At 44.1% G+C, this 22773-nt stretch overlaps 1 protein-coding gene across 2 annotated transcripts in view; it reads right to left on the reverse strand.

The window, feature by feature from the left end:
* The window catches only part of VPS33B (VPS33B late endosome and lysosome associated), a 36116-nt gene that overhangs the window by 6546 nt on the left and 6797 nt on the right, over positions 1 to 22773 (reverse strand). For both annotated transcript variants that reach the window (XM_032962582.2, XM_076070410.1), the window contains exons 5-18: positions 18966 to 19033; positions 17166 to 17211; positions 15761 to 15855; positions 15419 to 15523; positions 15131 to 15230; positions 13305 to 13382; positions 11103 to 11176; positions 10626 to 10712; positions 9834 to 9924; positions 8964 to 9038; positions 5417 to 5481; positions 3530 to 3584; positions 1484 to 1530; positions 273 to 417 (exon numbers count right to left, since the gene is read on the reverse strand). In XM_032962582.2, coding sequence (XP_032818473.1) covers positions 273 to 417; positions 1484 to 1530; positions 3530 to 3584; positions 5417 to 5481; positions 8964 to 9038; positions 9834 to 9924; positions 10626 to 10712; positions 11103 to 11176; positions 13305 to 13382; positions 15131 to 15230; positions 15419 to 15523; positions 15761 to 15855; positions 17166 to 17211; positions 18966 to 19033 — 1131 coding nt within the window. The remainder of the gene's footprint in view (positions 1 to 272; positions 418 to 1483; positions 1531 to 3529; positions 3585 to 5416; positions 5482 to 8963; positions 9039 to 9833; positions 9925 to 10625; positions 10713 to 11102; positions 11177 to 13304; positions 13383 to 15130; positions 15231 to 15418; positions 15524 to 15760; positions 15856 to 17165; positions 17212 to 18965; positions 19034 to 22773) is intronic.

A 22773-nucleotide genomic window follows, 5' to 3' on the forward strand; every position in this document is an offset into this window, starting at 1 on the left:
CACCAGCGTGTTGGAGAGTAAACCCACAACATTTAGAATTTGAGTACGACGTTTCGCCAGTATTTACAACCAGCCGCCTCAGGTGACAGCCATAGTTGTGGAGAAATCCTCCTGTTTCGGTCTTACAAATGTGACATTTGATGTCACATTTTTATAGCAGTGGTCACAGTGGCGGGCGGGAACAGGAGGGGTGGGGCAGCTTCACAATGATGACGCGACCACAATCTGTCTTAGATAGGGCAGAAAAGTAACAATAGATTGCTTTTGCTTACCAACAGCTTTTCCCATGGCCTTGTCCGACACAAGTTTTCCCACTTTGCTCTCCATGGTTGTGACCGTCTCGGGCGTCTGCTGCTCTGTGAGCAATCCCGCTTTCCTCAGGTTGTTCAGCGTCAACAGCTGCTCCGTCCCGTAGCTCTGCACCACACCGAGGTAGCACACGGAGGAATACTTCAATCTCCCATTGAAGGTCCATGGTTTCAAGTACGTACAGGTCCAGGGTTATAGAGGTATCATTGTATCTATTAATGAGGCTCCATGGGCTCTGATATTCATTGGGCGGAGTTTGGTGCAGTCAGGGTTCTCTGTGTCCCTAACATTGGGAATCATGGGTGCATTTAAGTAATTATTTTTTAATCTTAATTGTAAACTACTGAAAATAAATTAATAAAGGTGTCCAGTTTGGGGGGGCTTTGCCACCCCCCGTGCCCCCCCCCAAACTTCGCCTATACTACTCCTTATCAGTCTCCCACTTTCCCATTTTGCTCCACACCCTCTCGCTACGCCTTATCCTGGGTCGCCTCGTGACCCAGCCCAGGTAGGCATCCATTCAATGGGCAAGAATCCAGGCAAGGGCTGAGGGTGTAATTTTTGGCTACGTAGTTTTAAAACAGCAAGTTGGTTGAACGGAGCAAGTGGGGTCACGTTGTGCTTGCCTCCTTGCCCATGCGACCCCTGTGAAGTTTCCAGTGGCCCCGGCGTCGGCCTGAATGAGAGTCGGTGGGATGTTTCCCCTCTCACTTCGTGTACCGACTGTAAACAGTTCCGCCAGCCGCCCCCCCCCCCCCTGCTCCCTCACTGGAGGTTTTTTTTTTCCTGCACAATATCGTGGGTACAAATGGGACTCGTGTAAAACAATCTGCGTTACATAACGGCGCAGCTGAGCCCATCCCACAGCTTTGACGGAAGAGCATGAATTCAGTTCCCCCCCCCCCCAACGCCACCAACTTCCGTTGTTAAGCGGAGTGTGTGGGGGGTGCTCGGAGCATGGCTGATGACGCTGGTTTTGGTGGCACTGGGGCTCCACTTCACCCCTGGTGCCGAGTGTCTTCATTTGGCTCAATCTTTGTGTTCATGGCGTGCCTCAATTTTACGTTTGAAAGGTTTAAGTCGGATATATTTATACTGAACAAACACATCTATCCAGGTTTGTCGACGCATACGTATTTTGAGATGTGTGAAGAATGGAGTGGATGGGACTTACGTGTAAAAACTGCGTTTTCAGGGAGCGCATATCATTGGCAACGAGTCCTGAAACAATATATATTTTTATATATTAATAATTATCAGAGCATGTGCATTGTCTTTCATAGAGGCATTGTCTTTGAAACTGATTGGCCTACACCAGACAACCTTCTTTGTACAGTTCGCTTTTTTGCCGTTCGCTGGTTTCACACTGGTGAGACTAGGCCATGATATATATTTTTTTATATATTTTGTAATTCTAACACAAAATCATGTGATTACACAGCGACACGTTGCCGAGCATATACACTTAGCAGCACGAGTGTGGTCTGTAGACAGACGAGGAGGCCATGCCTGTCGCACCCCCACGCTCCCCCCATGGGAAATCCTCTTAGCCACCTCCTCCTTATCCATGAATCCCACGAAACTAATGGCCAGTGGAATCACAATCATTTGTGTATTCCGCAGACAGATAGGATTCAGTATGAAAAATAAGAATAGGTTGCACCCTTTCTGGCAAAAAAAACAGGCGTTAAGATGTTTAAACACCAACTAAATACATTTTTCAAGGAATCAAGTCTGCATTAACCTGCAAGCAACACACATGCTCTGATAATTATCAGAGCATGTGCATTGTCTTTCAGAAAAGGCATTGTCTTTGAAACTGATTGGCCTACACCAGACAACCTTCTTTGTACAGTTCGCTTTTTGCCGTTCTCTGGTTTCACACTGGTGAGACTAGGCCATGAGGAAGGCCGTCTGGTGTAGTCAAATCAGCTTCAAAGACAATGCAAATATTATCAGAGCATGTTTGTTTGTATGTTCACCACAAGTACGTGTGATCAATGCAGACTGTATTCCTTGCAAAAGGTTTTTATTTGGTGTTTGGACATCTTAACACCTGTTTTATTGCCAGAAAGGGTAAAACCTACTCTTACTTTTCATACTTGGATACTGGCAAAAAAAGGTCCCATAATGGATAGGATTCATATGTAAGAATTAGGTACAAAATCTTAAGCCTCACCAGAGCGGCACGGTCGTGGTATAAAGCTGCCACATTGCAAGGGTGGAGTCTCTCATGCTTCTAATCTACTAGCTACGAACGCGCCACACACGTGGTACAGCATGGGGCATCCCAGCATGACAGAGATCCAAATTGACCTAGGCACGATTGCTCATGACCAAATATCACTTGAGCACGGGAGGTCCTCCGTGGTGTGTGGGTAAACTGAATCGCAGAAGCGACAGGGAAGACTTCACACCAGGCAGCCGTGACTCAAGTGAACACAGAACTGTGGTCTCCTGATCACCACGCAGTGACGCTTAAAGCAACATCAGTAAAGGAAGATGCTTGGACCTGAGACTCATGCAGTCGAGACCATCACAGCAAACCTAAAAAGCTCCAGAATACGATCTTGGTGAACAGCTTCATGGACCCAATAACACGAGACCACATTTGAGCTCCAAGGACTGCACAGCTCATTGCCAAGCCTGTGTGGATCATGCTCGCAAACGCACGCAACTTACAGCAGAGAACTGACGCGGACTAATTTCTTCAGTTCCGTACTGTGAAGCAATGCCTTTGGCAGACAACATTTGAATAAAGTATGCATGTGAAATCTTGTCACATATTTTCTCAACAATGTGGAGTATTCTTGGTTCTTTCGGTAAAGTCACGTTGAAGGGAAACAATAAAATAATAATATATATAACACAATAAAATTCTCACGACGTTTCGACTGTAACACAGTCATCATCAGGTTTGAAATCCAACGGCAAGAAACATTTGAAATGTTTCTTGCCGTTGGTCACCTGATGATGACTGTTTGTGCTACAGTCGAAACGTCGTGAGAATTTTATTGTTTTATATATATTATTATTTTATTGTTTCCCTTCAACTTGACTTTACCGAAAGAACCAAGAATATGAATTATTGCAGTCACGAAAGCTTTAAATCAACGTGGAGTAGTTTTTTTTCCAACCGACTCTGTCACACTGCAGCACGACTGAGCCCGAGGGGTCAAGTTTTTGCCACGTGAGGCGCAAGTCTGTGAAGGGAACGCACCTCCTTCGGTGACGGAGAGGAGGCACAGCAGCCGCAGCACATCCAGAATGGGTGACTGCAGAGAGACAGACGCAGCCCACGTGACCCACTGCCCTCACGCTGGGTCAGGCATAATGCAGCTCATGGTCAGCGTGCCCCACTGCTTTCATGCTGGGTCAGACACAATTCAAGTCCCAGTGTGACCCACTACAGCTTAGTGATCATGAAAATACTTCTATTACACTGCGTGAAAGAGGGTTTACCAAATTAAATACTCTGCATCTCAACATTAAGAAACATGCATTTAAATTATTTGGCGGCAATACATTTACCCATAAGGCGTTTTCTTGAGCTATTATTTGTGGCCGAGTGGGCTTTACCTGGTAAACAAAGAATTGTTTAGTTTTATTTGTATATTTTTTCGTGACTTACTTACATTTCCTATACTTTTGAGTCCTACCGTGTTTTTTGTCTCATGTGAGACGTTAATCACTCTCCACTCCGCTTATCAATAACAACACGTTCCCCCACGCATCTTCCAGGCGAGGCATGACACGTCACACGGCCGAGTATGGAGTCGTCAGAATGTGTTTATGGGGGTCTAGTGTGCGAGACATCCCAGTGGTGTCTTGGAGATCACTCGCAAAGTTGCGCAGGCGGTGTTGGCCAACCGTCCATCACGTCGGCAAACACAAGACTCTCCTTGTTTTTTTTTTACAGTAATAAATTCAACTCTACCAAAACACCAGAAAATGTCATTCGTTAAGATCCGGTGCAGGTGTGCTTCCAGTGGGAGGATTATCTTCACCGATGTAAGATTGCATGTGTGTTCTGTTTTCTACGTTTAGGTATTTTGACGGGCGATGGGAATGCATGTGGAGTTGTACTGTGCGCTGTGTTAACATATGATGAACACAACATATATTCCCTGTTGTGTACGGGATGTTTTATGCACACCCCTTTTAAAACATTAAAAAAAGGTGGTTTTGCCTTATGTTGGTGAAATATTGTACATGTTATGGACTGCATTATCACGATATTAGCCTCAGTGTGCATTGAGGTCGGTCAGCTGAGAGCAATGACCCCTACTCTGCATTCTCAGGGTCAGGGCTCAGCAGGACAGATGATGTTGCATTTTGTGTTCAGACTATGGGCTGTGAATCTCTGCTGGATCGCTTCAGAGGTTTCGCCCAGACAGTGGCTACTGTGAAATCAAGGCTTGATCCTTATTTCTATGGTTTAGCCTCTCCGATTTTATTCTGGCATCTTATGATTATTTTACCATTTAATGTTTCCCTTCTTGTTGTATATTTCTTGTTATTTTATGAGTGGCTTTACAGTATTTGGCTTTCTAATAAATGATAAGCCACTTTGTTGAGCCATCATTTGTGGCCAGGTTACTTCTGAAAAAGAGCTAAATAGCTAAGTGGGATTTACATGGTAAAATACAAAGTTTAGTTTAGTTCCTGTAATCTGTACTTCTGTGAAGTACCTTTTAACATTGTGGTATGAAAGCTGCTCTATAAATATTATAGATTATTATTATGACTACATGGCACAATCCCATTCGCTTGTAAACATCTACTTGAGTCGTTAGAAAAAAATCATCTGCATAAATACACTTCAGTTTAAAAATACTACCAAGTTGCTCCTGGGTTATACGTTTTTGTTGCATTTACACGTTCAATGTGAATATATCCTAAATAAATAATTCGTAAAAATGTTTCATATTATTTTTAAACAAGACTAACTGTGAGTGGCATCAAATAACAACAGGAAGAGTTTGGTGTTTCCACTTGAAAAAATATCAGAAGCTCCTGCGAACAAAGCACGAACATTTACCGACTGCGATTCAGTAGATCGGCACACAGAGCACGAACTCGCAGTTGTGGCAACGGAAAGTTTTACCTGTCTGTTAATGGCCTCTTCGATAGAGGAGATACACTCCCTGATAGCTATTCCTTCCAAAAGAGCTGAACATACGCGGATATACACACACACATCAAAGAAATTACAACACTGCGCATTGTCAATTATTACCTGCTCACATTAACTGTCAACATTAACCAGTCTATCCACTGCTGGCTGGATCCCCCCCCCCCCCCCCCCGACGCCACACCACTATCGTGATTCCTCACGGTCCTGTGATGCCACAGTCCACCTCACTTCCCGCACGGCGGTCGTTGTCCCGTGTGCTGCGCTCTCTCATTCGGCTGTCACTGTCGTCGGCTTTGCTCGATAGCCGTGACGTATATCCTGCCCAAGCCCGCTAACTCTTCTTCACTTTTTCGTGTGTTTACTTGTCCTTCTCCCGCACCTCCGATTAGCGCGGTTGGCTACGTATGGTGCGAAAGAAGTTCAACATATGTACATACATACATTAATGGTCAATATATTGTCTTAGATTTGTGCTTGTTCTCCGATCTATGCTGTTTCCGAGTGTTCATTCTGAGCATGTCTCCATAATATGCGTCCGTGCACCCTTTTCTGATATATTGTTCCATTTCCTGTGTCAATGTCCCACGTTTCAAATCCCACTGTCACGGCTGGAAATATGCATCAATTGAGAATGTTTCTACTTCTGACTCACTGCAATGCTGCTTTGTCACAAACAAAATCAACTTTCCAACCCACTGAATACACGGCAGCAAGCGTTTAAATGCCGTATAAATAGATCGTGCGCACGGGATGTTTCCAAGTGCGGAAATGCAGATCATGAATTACGAGGGACATTTCTGAAGCTCCCTTGATGTCCGTGCCAACCTCAAATATAGTTCCATCCACTGTGGACCAATCCACCGATGCGGAATGTGGGCACGCTCCCATGCGTTCCACAAAGGGTGGAATACATGCGAATCAATCACGGATAACGTTTCAGCTGCTGATGTACGCAAGAGCAGCGGTCATCCCGACGGAAAGGTGGCAGAATGACGGACGGCTTGTTACATAAAAAAATATTCAGTCTAGTTGAATCTAATATTTGGTTGTATCTATCATCGTCATTCCTGCAAACATTGGATGTCAGAATATTTGAGGAACCGCACGACGAGCTAGAATGCAGCCAGCACATGAGCTGGCGCTGACAACAATTAGCTAAGCTCAGCAATCGCCTACAGTGAGGGAAAAAAGTATGTGATCCCCTGCTGATTTTGTACGTTTGCCCACTGCCAAAGAAATGATCAGTCTATAATTTTAATGGTAGGTTTCTTTTAACAGTGAGAGAGAATAACAACAACAAAATCCAGAAAAACGCATGTCAAAAATGTTAGAAATTGATTTGCATTTTAATGAGGGAAATAAGTATTTGACCCCCTCTCAATCAGAAAGATTTCTGGCTCCCAGGTGTCTTTTATACAGGTAACGAGCTGAGATTAGGAGCACACTCTTAAAGGGAGTGCTCCTAATCTCAGCTTGTTACCTGTATAAAAGACACCTGTCCACAGAAGCAATCAATCAATCAGATTCCAAACTCTCCACCATGGCCAAGACCAAAGAGCTCTCCAAGGATGTCAGGGACACGATTCTAGACCTACACAAGGCTGGAATGGGCTACAAGACCATTGTCAAGCAGCTTGGTGAGAAGGTGACAACAATTGGTGTGATTATTCGCAAATGGAAGAAACGCAAAAGAACTGTCAATCTCCCTCGGCCTGGGGCTCCATGCAAGAGCTCACCTCGTGGAGTTGCAATGATCATGAGAACGGTGAGGAATCAGCCCAGAACTACACGGGAGGATCTTGTCAATGATCTCAAGGCAGCTGGGACCATAGTCACCAAGAAAACAATTGGTAACACATTACGCCGTGAAGGACTGAAATCATGCAGCGCCCGCAAGGTGCCCCTGCTCAAGAAAGCACATATACATGCCCGTCTGAAGTTTGCCAATGAACATCTGAATGATTCAGAGGACAACTGGGTGAAAGTGTTGTGGTCAGATGAGACCAAAATGGAGCTCTTTGGCATCAACTCAACTCGCCGTGTTTGGAGGAGGAGGAATGCTGCCTATGACCCCAAGAACACCATCCCCACCGTCAAACATGGAGGTGGAAACATTATGCTTTGGGGGTGTTTTTCTGCTAAGGGGACAGGACAACTTCACCGCATCAAAGGGACGATGGACGGGGCCATGTACCGTCAAATCTTGGGTGAGAACACCCTTCTCTCAGCCAGGGCATTGAAAATGGGTCGTGGATGGGTATTCCAGCATGACAATGACCCAAAACACACGGCCAAGGCAACAAAGGATTGGCTCAAGAAGAAGCACATTAAGGTCCTGGAGTGGCCTAGCCAGTCTCCAGACCTTAAACCCATAGAAAATCTGTGGAGGGAGCTGAAGGTTTGAGTTGCCAAACGTCAGCCTCGAAACCTTAATGACTTGGAGAAGATCTGCAAAGAGGAGTGGGACAAAATCCCTCCTGAGATGTGTGCAAACCTGGTGGCCAACTACAAGAAACGTCTGACCTCTGTGATTGCCAACAAGGGTTTTGCCACCAAGTACTAAGTCATGTTTTGCAGAGGGGTCAAATACTTATTTCCCTCATTAAAATGCAAATCAATTTATAACATTTTTGACATGCGTTTTTCTGGATTTTTGTTGTTATTCTGTCTCTCACTGTTCAAATAAACCTACCATTAAAATTATAGACTGATCATTTCTTTGTCAGTGGGCAAACGTACAAAATTCACAGGGGATCAGATACTTTTTTCCCTCACTGTAGATACGAGAGGTCGCCCAGAAAGTAATGCCCCACTGGCAAGGAATGCACACACTCTTTTCTCGATGGTGCAAAGCCACTGAGGTGGAGGGATACTATGTGAAAGAGTAATGCGCATGTAACCAATAAATCTGATCATTCGGTGCGAGTATATTTCACTTTCCTTCAATAAATTTTGGCTGAGGCAAAGAAAGTAAGGCATTACTGTCTGGGTGACGCTCATATTGAGATGTTTTCAGAAAATTAAAGAGCGTTCATAAGTGTGGGAGGAAACCACATCGCACGCCAAAAACGCATGCATGAGAGGCGGGGCCACACTAGCCTATTCAGGAGGGACAGATGATATTAGTCTGTACTTTCCTTCATTGCCTTCACCTGGCGAGCCAAGCTACGGTCTACTCCAACATTTGTGTGATCCACCAATCCTCGCCTCCACTGCTGGATTACAGACGTGCAAAGCCACCACCGCCCAGCAAGTACAGCGTCGCTTGGATCAGTTTTAAACCAACCGCTTCTTGTGACACGCATACACATCCTGTGTGGATCACTTTTTAGATAAACAGCGAACGTGTCCTCATTAAGATTCAGCGGCAGCCTCAGAAGAGTTTGCACAAACGTTTCTCCAAACAGAATGACACACTTGCTTAAAATCTACAAAACAAATGTAATATTCACCCGATTGGCTTCATGAGCTGATCAGAGCCATTGTAATCTAAACAACCACCACAGACGTTACGTACAATGTTCAGTCTTGAGCAGTTCCTTGAAGTCTGATTTTGTCTTTCTTTTCATAATGGCTTCACAGCTGCCGATATCTTCAAAACACAGAAGATTAACGGAGAAAACAATCAAACTCCAATTCTCGAAATTCATATCTAACGGAAGACTTTATTTTGGCAATGCAACAGAATTTATATCCTTTACCAAATAAACATATGGACCGTTCTGAATGGCGTCTTGACATATGGTTGTAACGTAGCTGCTAACTGTATCTAATTGTTATTGTATTGTGTGAAATGATGCATATTATTTGCCATTAAAATTTAGTCAGGTGGCTCTTCTTTCAGAAGTGACCTCGCCACAAATGATAACTCAATGAAGTGGCTTGTCACGTGGAAATTTATATTAGCCCAATAGTCGAAAATGCACATTGATTCTAAATGTCGAGGGAAAAACCGGAGGATCTGGGAAAAAAATCCACGCATCCACAGGGAGACACGCAAACTCCACATATAAAGGCATCAGGGATGGGATCAAACCCACGACCTCCAGTATACCAGACAGATAACATATCGCCACCGGGGCACTCTCTACTTCCCTGTACACAAAGGGATTTTAGTTGGGGGGGTTAGGGGGGGGCTGAAGTCTACTGGTCACCTCCCCAGTATGCCCAGTAGGGTTGGCGGGGGGGCAAAAATCCCCCCCCCCCACGGCCATTCACATCACGGGAATATCCATTCATGACGAAAAGTCACAAATTGTGCGGAAACGCGAAATAACAAGCGGATCGGTCAATTCACAAAGCGGGGATCCGTCAACACAAGCCTAGAAAAGGGCAAGTTTCACACTCTGCAGGTGCCTGCGCTGAACGGAAATCACCATCAGCTTACACAGACTCAGAGAGCGATGTTCCTGTTTCAAGGCCCTCAGTTCGTTGGCCACAAACTCCTTCATGTTCTGGATATTCATGTCGTGCCGTTTCTGAAAGAGGAAAAGTGGATCTCATCCTCTACGTCAGTCATTTTCAATTGACGTTTAAACGGGGTAGGAAATTAACACCTTCAATGCCAACACACGTGAGAAAAAATTATATTAATACGCATACACCTTACATATTGTAAAATAATATTTATTTATTGAGTTTTTGAGTTAGCTGTCCGGGACCTGGCAAGGACACTGCACCACCACTTTCTACCCAGGGCAACTGGAAAACACAAACTTAGATATGTCTCGACTTTTCTCGCTATTACAACGACAACTATCTCTTACATACATTTAAAAATGCGCAATTACAATAATATATATAATTGAGAATAGTTGAAACAACATGTTTTAAAACCTAAAATCTTATCAATGATTCTCATACTGTCTGGGCACACCGTTGAGCGCAGCAATGATGTCATATTTTAAAATGTTTACATGAACATGTTCGAGCAATGATGTCCTATCCCCCAGGATAAAGTGAAATGCAATTGTTTTAGATGAGATTTTATTCACTTCAACAGCGAGGGCCCAAATGAGCTGCTAGGGTCTATTTAATGGACGTCCTGTGCCGGTGCAGATGTTGCACAGCACAAAGTTCTGTATTTGAAAAGCAATGCTCTGAGTATGATAGATAAAGCTTTCCACAATTTACAAAAAATATATATCGTGCATAGACATTCATCCCAGCTGTAACTTACATCGTAGTTGGTTTGAAGGACTTTGGCTTTGGAGCTGAGCAATCCAAACACATTAGAAAAGTGTTGATTGCGAATTTCCCTGAAAACCTGTAAAAATATTTTGGATTATAAATGTTAAGATTTCAAAAGGGAGTTCTATTACCGCTTTAATACCAATCAATGCAAGATTATCCGTGTACTGCCCTACAATCTGTATCTTTTTGGAAAATAAGGCAAGATAAGGTAGCTTGCAATGTGAAAATACATTAATATCATTAGCTTTTTACAATTCAAATGTGTGCAAGTTGTACAACATTAAACCCCAAAAAAGCAAATGCCATAATTGTACAAGTGGTGAGATATATAGTTGCAAGTATAATAATAAGTATAGCTATAAGCATAGTTGTACGTGTAGTTGTATGCATAGTTGTATATACAGTTGTATATAGTTGCAAATGTGCATATTATAGCTGACAGACTGAAACCCAAAGTTCACACCTTGTCTTGAGAATTCAGGAGAATTTTCAATTTCTTTTCTGTTCCAGTGACTTCTGGACCAAACTCAACACTGCCTACAAATACACCACCCGCATTACAACTCCATGCCAATTCGAACAAATTACAAATATTTTAAAAACAAAATGTAAGAATGGCTATAGCCTTAAATGTACTTCATCAAGCCATCAATCAGCCTACTAACGGCAGAATGAAAACACTCCAGCATATGTAAGGAAGTAACTACACCATTCTTTAACACATATGCACACAGTACAATGCTGTCAGAATTTGTATGACTTATGAATATGTTCAATTGCAACTAGAATATTATATTCTTCTTGCAAACATTGAAACAACTGTGGAAATTTTAAAATAAATGCGCAATAGAACCAATGAGAAATTTTACCCAATTGTTTTTTTGTGCCATTAAGCCATAACAAAGTGACATTTCCTTTCCCAGCATACGGCACAAAACAGCAAAGACACCACGCATGAATACAACCCTGGATAATACATCACAAAATTATCGAATACCTGTATATACACACACAAAGACAAAGATCTCCCTTATAAGCTTAACAGACTGTTAGGGCAAGTGCTGTTAGCGAGCACCTATGAAGGCCAGCACAACACACGAGGGGATGGGTGGCCAGCACCACGCCCGGCCGCCTTTGTCTCCCCAGTGGCGAGGTTTACACACTGCACCAGGTGCTCATTTGAGGCTGAGTCGAAACAGGGGAGGTTCAGATAAACGTCACTGCTGTTGGCCGTGAGCGGGAATCGAACTCGTATCTCCGGATTCGTAGCAAAGCGCGCCAACCGTTGCACTACCGCGCCCCAAGGACAAAGATCCCCCGTATAGCCTTAACAGACTGCTGGGGCAAGTGCTCTTTGCGTGCACCTATGAAGGCCGGCACGCCACACAAAGGGGGGTGAGTGGCCAACACCACGCCCGGCCATCTCGGGCTCCCATGTAGCGATGTTGACGCACTGCACCAGGTAATCATTTGAGGCTGAGTCGACCTAGGGGAGGCCCATGACCAGTTCTGATAATCGTCACTGGAGTTGGCAGGAATCGAACGCGGGTCGCCGGATTCGAAGCGCCGCTCTTCATACAAACACGTATAAACACTCATAAAGTGGCTGAAAACTTCTTCATATACACAGAGGGCTGCTGCAGAGCGTGGGCAATTGCTGGTTGCGCCGGCTCACCGCTCGGCTGCTGCTGCTGCCTTCCCGCTCGTCTATGGATTCCTCGACGATTGTGAGATGCAATTTGCACGAACGATGATGCTGTTATATTTCCAACTCGACAGGCATCTCATCTGTTGCGCCACGAACAAAAGCTCGAATGCCAGTGCACGTACTCCAAGCGCGCCGCTGTGCGGTGCAACGTAACCTTTCACCACAATGGTATTTGTAAGCTATGCTAGGTTTTGTGATAATTGGTTTCAACGGGTCTCGTGGTTTTTCTGAAAAACCTATTAAGTGTCCTCAGAAAGGCAAAACATTCCCCAGATCCCAAATGCTGCTGCACGACTTCTCGCCCAGACCCCAAAAACACAAGTGCAGCACCCACCATGCGCCGATCCCTTCACTGACTCCCAATCCAATTCCGGATCCATTTCAAGATCGCACTATTTTCAACATCCCCCATGGACTCACCCCTGCCTACCTCTCTTCTCACTCTACTCCCCCTACCACAAACACTCTCTACGACTCCTCCCCTCTCTTCCCTCCACACATTCTCCCCTCCAGGAGCCAAAGCCTTCTATGGGAGCCCCAAGTCAACCCTCACTCAGGAGGATGTTACTGTTTCCCCTCCTGCTCGTCTGGAATTCCTTCCCCCAAGCGGGCTGTTGCTGTTGATACTCTGCCTCCAGATTCAAGACCGCCCTTTTCTCCTCTGACCTGACTGCCTCTTTCTTTCTTGGCAAAACTTGCCTCGTCTTAGGATGCCCATGTCCTGCAGTTATGGAACAGATCCTTTGAGATGTGGTTGTACTTTGATGCTTCATAAACACGTAGAATATTACGTCACATCTTCCTTGAACTTAACATGCCAGAATGGGAATATATGCACGTATTTTTTTTGGACAAAATATATGTAATACGTATTTAGATATGTGTTGCATCACTGAGCCTTATACTGGTTGCACATATAGCATGCTTGAAACAACAAATTCTATTCAGAGTACTTACCACATTTTATTCCAAATATGTCATCCAGCAGTCCCTCAAATGTCACTTGAGAGCACAACGGAGTTATTAAATCCACATCTGAAAAGGGCATTGCAACGTGCACACAAATACACGATGGTTACACAATTAGCATCTGAGAACCCAAGAAATCTCATTGCAAACAATACCTTGCTTCATCACCGTACCTGTCAACCCCTTATCAGTGTCTATCATATCATAGACCAATTCAGACCTCATTGGTCACCCCGTACCCTTACAAATCTCAACGTTCATCCTACAAAGTCCCATCACAAGAGAGAAACACAAACAAATAGACAAAACACTTTTTGCCCGTATTGAAACGGCTGTACACGCCATATGGACCTGAAAACTCAATTTCCCTATACAAGAACACGAGTAAACCGTATGGGTTGACAGCTGTGTATCACCATCATCATCGCGGACTCCGTTCTGATACCAACAATGGCAATCACGCTCTGGAGACCATTCTTTGAGGTCGTTGACACCACAGATCCTCTTGGTCTTCCTCTGTACCTTTTATGATCAATTTTGTCTTGAGTATGGCTTAGAAATGAACACTAACTTTAACCTTTTCTCGCACCTCCGATTAGTATGGTTGGCTACGTACGGTGCAAAAGTTCAACGTACCTACATACAACCTCCGTCAAACTTCAGGCATTTTCCTTCAAAATAAATGTGTTCGTGGGCCACATTTTAACTCGCGCCTGCTCGCATGTTTGAATTATAACCCCCGGCTTGCAAATGCTACGTAGGCAAAAACTACGTCGTCAGCAGAGTTTGAAGGTGCATTCGTGCAAACAAAACCATCGCTTGAGTGAGTAAAAAAACAAGACTTTTAGCGCCCTCTAGTGCCGGCATCGGAACATGCCTGCCTTGCGTGCCCTAGAGAGAGAGCAACGTACTACAGGGAGAGTCGTCTGCTCTCCTATAACGCGGTAGTTGCGTTCCAGAAGAACATCACATTATGGAAACATCACGTGATAATAAATAATATATTATATAGAGGGGTAAAGCGCAGTCCGCGATCACACGCGAGATGCATATGCAGGCTGAACAAAGACTGTGGCACGTGGGTAGCATCTAGAAGCATCCAGCAGCATCCCGCCTTGTACGATGCTACGCTAGAAGGCAGCCGTACAACCGCTTATTCCTACTCGCGCCACGTAGCTCTGTCCACTCGATCGCGTTATATGCAATCCGCATACGCGTTATAAACAAATGTGTTCCCTAATACATTCATCGCGTTATATCCAATTCGTGTTATGAAAACACGCGTTGTGGGAGAATCAACTGTACTTGTGAGAGGTGGGGCGGGTAGGAGGGATGAAGCTTCTCAGTGAATGTCTGAGATGCCACATTCGCCACGCCCGACTCGTTGGTAAGTGTTTGATGCATCAAGCGGCCGAGCATTAAAACCTCCATGTAGCCTCGACACTCACCCACGGCCACACTGCAGTCCAATCACCTCCATTCACAAGGTAGGCTCCCAATACAGTGCCTTGTCCGTGGCTTATGACACGCATCGTCAGTCATGTTATGTTAAGTCTGTGGATCTCAGTTTGCTGGGAAAATGTACAAACCTATACCTCTAGCAGGGAGATAGCATTTAGAGATTAATGTGTTTTCTATACATAAATAAAAACCCAACGAGGTTACAGCTGCCACATTTCCAAGAACTAATACTCCTGTAATGTGGAACCACAGCTCTATGGGTTGCATGCTTCTTGAGCTTTCAATGAACATAGTCGAGAACAGTGGCTTAGAGGATGGTGTAAGCATGCAGGGTGCTGTTGCAGCATCCAAACCTCTGTCAATGAGGAAGAGATCGCCCATCTCACTGTTGGTGGTGCTCGATCTTCGGACATTCGCTTCGTTTGACAGAAGCTCCATCAACTCATAGACCATCTTCGCAGATAAAAGGGCACAAAGTGAAGAGATGCAAAAAGCATCATTGTACAAGAGTTTTGTTTTAAAGCAAAATGCCTGGCAGAAGTTCACTTTGAGTATTTAAGCAATCACTAGAAGATACGCACATTAAACCTTAATTAGACATTTTTTAATTCAACGTGACTTATCCACGTGCCGACGAGTACCTTTGCACCTCTGCCGATCCCATACACGTTGCGCACCGGACCGAAGAGCGACTGTAGCTTGTGTATAGATTTTGCCACGGTAAAGAGCATGCTCTGGTTGCCATCCTGCAGCAAAACGACAACGCGGCATCACGAAAACAATTCCACAACAAGAATCGGGCGTCGCCACCGACTGGTGGCTCAACATTTAAAGGGCAGGCACACAAAGAGCCAGTGTGGGAAGTCAGGTTGGGGAGGGAGGCTTAAATAAAAAAAACATTGCGATGTATTTTGAGTAAAAAGTGTTTGCCAATCGGCCTTCTTTCTGACAGAGGGAGGTGGGGGTGAGCTGCAATCATCTACCATGAAGAAGTCCTGAAAGAAGTCCGGTAGCTCCAGGGTGATGACGTCATTATCCAGTGGCAAGAGGTCGAATTCCCACTGCTCGCAGGAAACATCTGACGCAGGAAATAAATCAATCACGAGGACGTATATGGTTTTGTCCACCTTGCGTGCTTACAACATTCAGGTGAAATGGACAATGCATGCGACTGTGCCTTTCTACGCAAATGAATAGGATGGCTATCGACTTGTAACGTGCTGCACAGTGTCCGCTCACTGTCACAGAGAGAGAGAACGACGCAGAGGCGCGAGGAGGAACCACAGACAAGCAGGAAGGCAGCCACGCGATGAGCCAGCGCCAACAACTGCCCAGGCTCTGCAGCCCTCTATATTGAGGTGTTATTGGTCAATTCACGAGTGCTCACATGTGAGAGGAAACCGGAGCACTTGGGAGAAAATCCAGATGTGCGGCGAGGGTGGGAAACACTCAACCCCATACAGACACAACAGGTGGAGTCCACATTTTGCTGCACTGCCCTCTCCTGACAAGCCAGGGTACGACACCTCAACGCTCACAGGGGAGTTTCTCAGCATTGGATTACAGGCGACGTGCACAGCCACCACCGCCCGGCAACACGCCACAGTCCCGTGCAGGTTTCCTTCTGCTCTCACAGTGGCCACGGGTGAAAATCTAAATAAATGTGTATCTTGCCAACGACGGCGGCTCTGCTGCACGCCCACAGAGGCGGCACTGCCCGGGCAGTGGAGCCACGTTATTGGCGAGAGCAGGGGGGTCGGCGACCTTTTAAAGAAGAAGGGCCATTTTATTTTGTCTTTGACCAAAATAGTTGGAAAGCCGCATCACGCACCGAGCTCCCTTCAGGCAAACACGGCAGCGGATATACAGCAGGGGACAAATTCGGACTTGGTTAAACAAAACAGGTGTTGGAATAAACTGTGTCTATTTAGTTTCCCTCCCACTTAGTTATTCTTTAACAGTACAGTTTGACTGTTGTACTTTTTGTTAGGACCAAGACATTCGATAGTGACCCTTTCCCTGTCATATGTAATACATTTCTGATTATATTTGCGTTAAATTGTTTAAAACTTAAAATAAAAACGGCTGCCTGCAAAGGGGCAGCCAACGAGAAGCACCGCATGCGGCACCGAGCCGCAGGCTGGCGGCCACTGGGCAAGAGGAATGGTCCGGAACAGGATGTATCAAGTTAAAAAATATATATACTGCTGCAAAGATGTGCCAAAACAAATAAACTTTTCACAGGTATCACTATTTGCAGATAGCATTATTAAGCTAAAGAAATGTTTTTTTATGTTGCACTTATAAAATATTTATATATTGGTAAGTTGGCTTATGTAGATCGCGATTGTGGCGGCAAAACCTTGCAGAGATTAGCACCACACTTACCTCCAAAAACACCCTCCATCTCCAGTACAGTCTCACAGGAATACAGCTGCCAGTTGAATCACACAAAAGCACATTCATACTTTCAGTCATATACAATTCTGTTTAATAAAAAAGTGAGCTTTCAAAACGACGTATTAATTGTATTTTTAAAGAAGCTATAAAGCGCAACAGAGCACCAAGAGGTGTCGGAGCACTGTGCAGTATACCAAAGCTTTCAATAAAAGTCACAAGAACACCCACGTAAGAAATAACACAGAGTACAGGAAAACCTCGCTGAAAGCTGTTTTATGGAACGCGCATTTTGGCTACGTAATTTTTATTTTATTTTACCAGGTAAGGCCAACAGAGCCATACAGTTCTTTTTAAGAAGCGACCTGGCCACCAATGTATGAATGCTGAACTTCTTTCGCACCGTACAAAGCTAACCGTGCAACGAAGTGGCTAATCACGTGCAAATTTATAGCAGCCAAATACTCTCAATATATATGGTTTAGGTCATGAGGTCTGCTTATTCCGGAACAAGGGGTGATGTTGCTAAGATAGTTGTTAAATAGGCTTGTGAGAGGTGAGAGTGCTGCATCCGTTGGAAGGTGCTGTGGTGTGAATGAATAGACTGTGAGAACGATTTATTTACCATTCATGTGTTTTTGTGCATGTCTTTTAGCATGATAATGTAACACATTGTACCCAACACGCTCACGCACATGTTTGCACACCCACTGCCGCACGCATCTAGCAGTCCGCTCTCTGAGGACGGCAGTCACACGGACGCCTAGATGGCGAATCGTGAATGTTCAAGTGACGGTGTTTAGGGGCGAGTGTCGGGCTGATGATTCAGTGTCAGGAGCGAGCGTTGGGCGTGATTGGGGTGGTGCGGGAAGAGGAATGGAGACGGGGGTTTTGTGTTGAGGCGAAATTTTTAAGAGTGTACACACACACGGAGCATGGAGAATGGCTGGAAGCATCCAGTCTATATTTTGAGTCTGCGTGTCTCTCTCCCCGTGGTCACGTGGATTTTTCTCCGGGTCCTCCGGTTTTCCCCACCACATTTAGAAACATTCATTGAGATTATTTAGATAATTTTGCTGCTATAAATTTCCATGTGATAAGCCACTTTGTTGAGCTTTTCATTTGTGGCCAGGTCACTTCTGAAAAATAAGTTCATACCTCAGTGGGCCTTTGCATGGTAGGATGGGGATGGTTTAGTTTTATTTGTATGTTTTTGGATGATTTGTTTACCTTTCTTATACTTTACACTACTAAAGTGTTTTTGAGTGTTTGTGGTTTTTACTCACCCCTACTGGACATCTGTGAAAAGAGCTTTATAGATCATCGGATTCCTCCAGTATAAATAGTGATACTGATTCTGTGATGCACAGCACAGCGAGTGAGAAAGCATGTGATGTGGAAAAATCTCAAAATATGCGGCTAAAGCTACGGAGAACTCAATCTGTACCGGGACAATGTGACCTGGGAACAAAGCTGCTCTCGCCCTGCACTTCCAATATCAAGCAAATTCGAAGAATAGTAAAACCTTGGTTGCGAGTAACTTGGTCTGCGAGTGTTTTGCAAGTATAAATGTTAAATAAATATTAATTTGATAAACGAGCGAGGTCTTGCAATACGAGCAGTACGTATACGCTTTGTCTGCCGAGCGTCACGTGATCACAACTGATAAACGAGTGCTTTGGATTACAAACACGTTTCCGGAACGAATCATGCTCGGAATCCAAGGTTTTACTGTAATGCACAAAAAACGACGATCAACACAAAAAATAATCACAAACGTTTCCTCCTCACCTTTCGCGGAGTAAAAATGATCTTGTACTTCCTCAGGACACCAGCAGCTTTGTCCGCATTTATTGAATCTGCGTGTGAAAAGAAATAGCAAATGCAATTCACAAATACACCTAAGCCTTTTTAAACACTTTAGCAGTATTTAAGTTTGTAATTTTAAATAGCTCCTTTAAAACTCATAATAAAGGTTTTTGGGTTAGATTGCATAAGTATAAATGTGTCAAAACCCTCCACCACCTGACATGGCCAATGAGTAAGGGATTTGTCACGTAAACAAAACGCCAAATAATAACTACTTCAGCCCACCGGTGTGTTGGAGAGTGAATCCACAACATTTACAATCCGAGTACTCAGAAGTAGTCACTATTTGGCGTTTTGTTTTACGTGACAAATCCCTTACCGATTGGCCATGTCGGGTGGTGGAGGGTTACGACACATTCATACTTACGCGATCTAACCCAAAAAACCTTTATGATGAAAAATACTGGTCGCGAAAGCTCACTGCACGTAAACTCCCTTATAATTATAATTACATTAATGGGCCACGGAGCTCTAGGTTGGTTCTTGTTGTATGTAAGAAGATGGCAGAGGAGGGTCCGGTGCAAACATCTCAATGCTCATAGGCTGGGGGGGTCCATGCTATTTGTGTATCCATTGACTAATTGAAGATTCTCAAATACATTTTGTTGAAAGATAAACTTGAAGTTTTTCCACTACGGCAATTAATAATAATTTCATCTTGGGATGGCAAAGTGGTATTCGCTCACTCTCTCAGAGAGAACAACTCAGAGGCACGATGAACCACAGAGGCGCAAGAAGGCAGCCAGGCTGGTGAGCCGTCGCCAGCAATTGCCCATTCTCTGTGGTCCTCTACATATGAAGATGTTTTCAGCCAATAAAAGTGTGTTTATACATGCGGGAGAGAAACCGAGGGGGTAACACTTTATCCCAGTGGTTCTCAACCAGGGGTACGTGGACCCGTGGGGGTACGTGGCAATATCCCAGGGGGTACGAGAGGTGATTTATGTGTGAAATTATATCATACATGAAAGTCATTGGTGAATAATCCTGTCATATGAATCTGACAATATAAAACAATTACGATAAAATGTAAATTCACATGGTAAAGAGTGCATGCAGAGCATACGTTGAATTTGTATTTATTCGCTTGCAGTTACTAGCAGCACGTTAGGAAACCTCACAAAAGGGACAATTGGATAAAAGATTGATTCAAGATTTGAAGCTTTAGTGACTGCAATGATTCATACTCTGTTTTTTTTTCGGTAAAGTCACGTAGGTAAAATAAAATAGTCCTTCCCTGTGGAAGAGATATGTGGATGACACTTTCGTCATTTGGCCACATGGCCTCCCAGCTTTGAACCATTTCCTAGACCACATCAATTCCAGACACCCATCCATCAAATTCACCATGGAAGTAGAGAAAGATGGCAAGCTGCCATTCTTGGATGTTCTGTTTGAGAGGAGACCTGATGGCTCATTGGGGCATTCTGTTTACAGGAAGTCCACCCACACAGATTCCTACTTGAAACCTGATTCCCACCACCACCCGGCTCAAAATAATTCTCATCAAAACATTATACCATAGAGCTCATTGCATTTCTGACCAACACCATCTGATCAGTGAATTAAAACATGTACATCTAGCCCTCAAGATGAACGGTTACTCTGACCGTATCATCTGCCAAGCTGTTTCTCCCACCATACAGAAACAACCACTTGACACTCCGATCAAAATCATCACACTGCCATACATAGCAGGCATTACCAAAAAGATTTCCAAAATTCTAAACAAACACAAGATCCAGGTTCGATTCAATACAGTACACAAAATCCGTGATCTGATCCCATCTGTAAAGGATGTCATCCCTGACTTACAGTACCCCGGTGTTTACAAATTGAGTTGTATCTGCGGTGACTGCTATATCGGGGAGACAAAACGACATATTTCTGACCGAATTCGCGAGCACAAATCAGATTTGAAACACGGCAGAACGCATTTGTCGGCCGCAGCTGATCATTGTCTCAACACAGCGGGTTCTCACGAGATTGTTTTCTCTGATACCAAAGTACTATGCAAATCTCCCGGTTATTACCAAAGATTTGTCCATGAAGCCATCCAGATATAGAAACAGACACAACTTCAACCGAGAGGATGGTTTTAAATTAAGCAACCACTGTAAAGATGTCATAAACCAAGTCAAAACTTTAGCTACCTTATAAGCGCACAGCATATTTTTTCCGAATTTTACCATTTTTGTTTCCATTTTTCCATTGCCCCCGTGCAGTGACCTACCGCATCCCCCGCACCCTCAACATAACAAAAGACGGATTAACTTAGCCCCGCACCCCATCAATGTCCCTTACTTGGCTCCTCCCCCCCCCTTAACCTGAATATAAGCTCGAGGCTCTCAGAGCCTCCCCACTTGATGCAGCGATCTTGCTGCGACTGTTCCACCTGAAGACGGAAGCCTCCGAAACATCGTGATTTAATTGTTTTCTTTTATTTTATTTTACCTGCGTGACTTTACCGAAAAAAAACCAAAGAGTATAAAATATTGATGTTCATTATTCATACATTTATTTCTCGGAACCATGTTGAGTAAGGCAAGGGGGTACTCGGTTGAAACAAAATTCAAACAAGGTGGGTACAGTGAGAAAAAAAGGTTGAGAACCACTGCTCTATCCCATACAGATGGAGTCCATATTTGCTGTACAGCCTTCTCGTGGCAAGCCAGGGTATGGTACACCTTGACACCCACTGACATATCTCGGACCGCATCCGCGAACATAAAGCAGACTTGAAACACGGTAGGACGAACTCCTCTGCCGTGGCAGATCACTGTTATAATTCAGTGGGCTCACATGACATTGACTTCTCCAAGACGGAGGTTCTTTGCAAACCAACCGGCTACCATGAGAGATTCGTTCATGAGGTCATTCACATATACAAGCACAGAGACAATTTCAACCGAGAAGATGGATTCTGGCTTAGTAACCACTGGAAAGATGTTTTAAATCATTTCTGTTCTTAATTAATTGTAATTTTACGATGACCTTCAGACCGCAGCTCCTTCGCCAGCATTGACTCTTAATACCTCTCACACCACGGTTAATGGTATGGTTTTACAACATGGAGTATAATAGCGCCTCGCAGCTGTCTCTCTCCCCCTCCTCTGTTCCGACCATGGACGAACTCGTCCGTCTGAACGGGGCCCGTAGCTATCCGTGGTGCTAAAGTTGAGGGTAAGAATCCACCCATTTTTTTCACCATATAGCATTGTGATATATAACGACTTATTGTTGGTAGCTCAGCTGATTGGAGAATATAGAGTTTATTGATAACATTAAGGTAATTTATATTTTAGTTTTTTATTGGTTCACTATATAGTACTGTGAATAGCTCAGATGTGTAGGCCTTGACTTCAACATAGTCATTTCTGTGACCAGTCACTAGCTAATCACTCAGTTATTTCAATGCTAAATTCGCCTAGTTATTTCAATGCTAAATTCTCCTGTTTGATTTGTACTAAGTGCCTCGGTGAATGTGTATGCTCTGACTTTAACGTAGCTATTTCTGTGAGCAGTTACAAGCTAATTCACTCAGCTATTTCAATGCTAAATTCTATGCTAATTCCATTGTCAAGGGGTGCCTCTGCGGATGTGTATGCTTTAACTTAGCTATTTCAATGCTAAATTGTATGCTAATTCCTTTAACAAGGGGTGCCTCTGCAGATGTGTATGCTTTAACTTTTAACATAGCTATTTCTGTGACCAGTCACAAGCTAATCAT

This window comes from Petromyzon marinus, chromosome 29 (genome assembly GCF_048934315.1).
Source record: "Petromyzon marinus isolate PM22_M1 ecotype Great Lakes invasive population chromosome 29, UKy_Petmar_22M1.pri1.0, whole genome shotgun sequence".
NCBI lineage: Eukaryota > Metazoa > Chordata > Hyperoartia > Petromyzontiformes > Petromyzontidae > Petromyzon > Petromyzon marinus.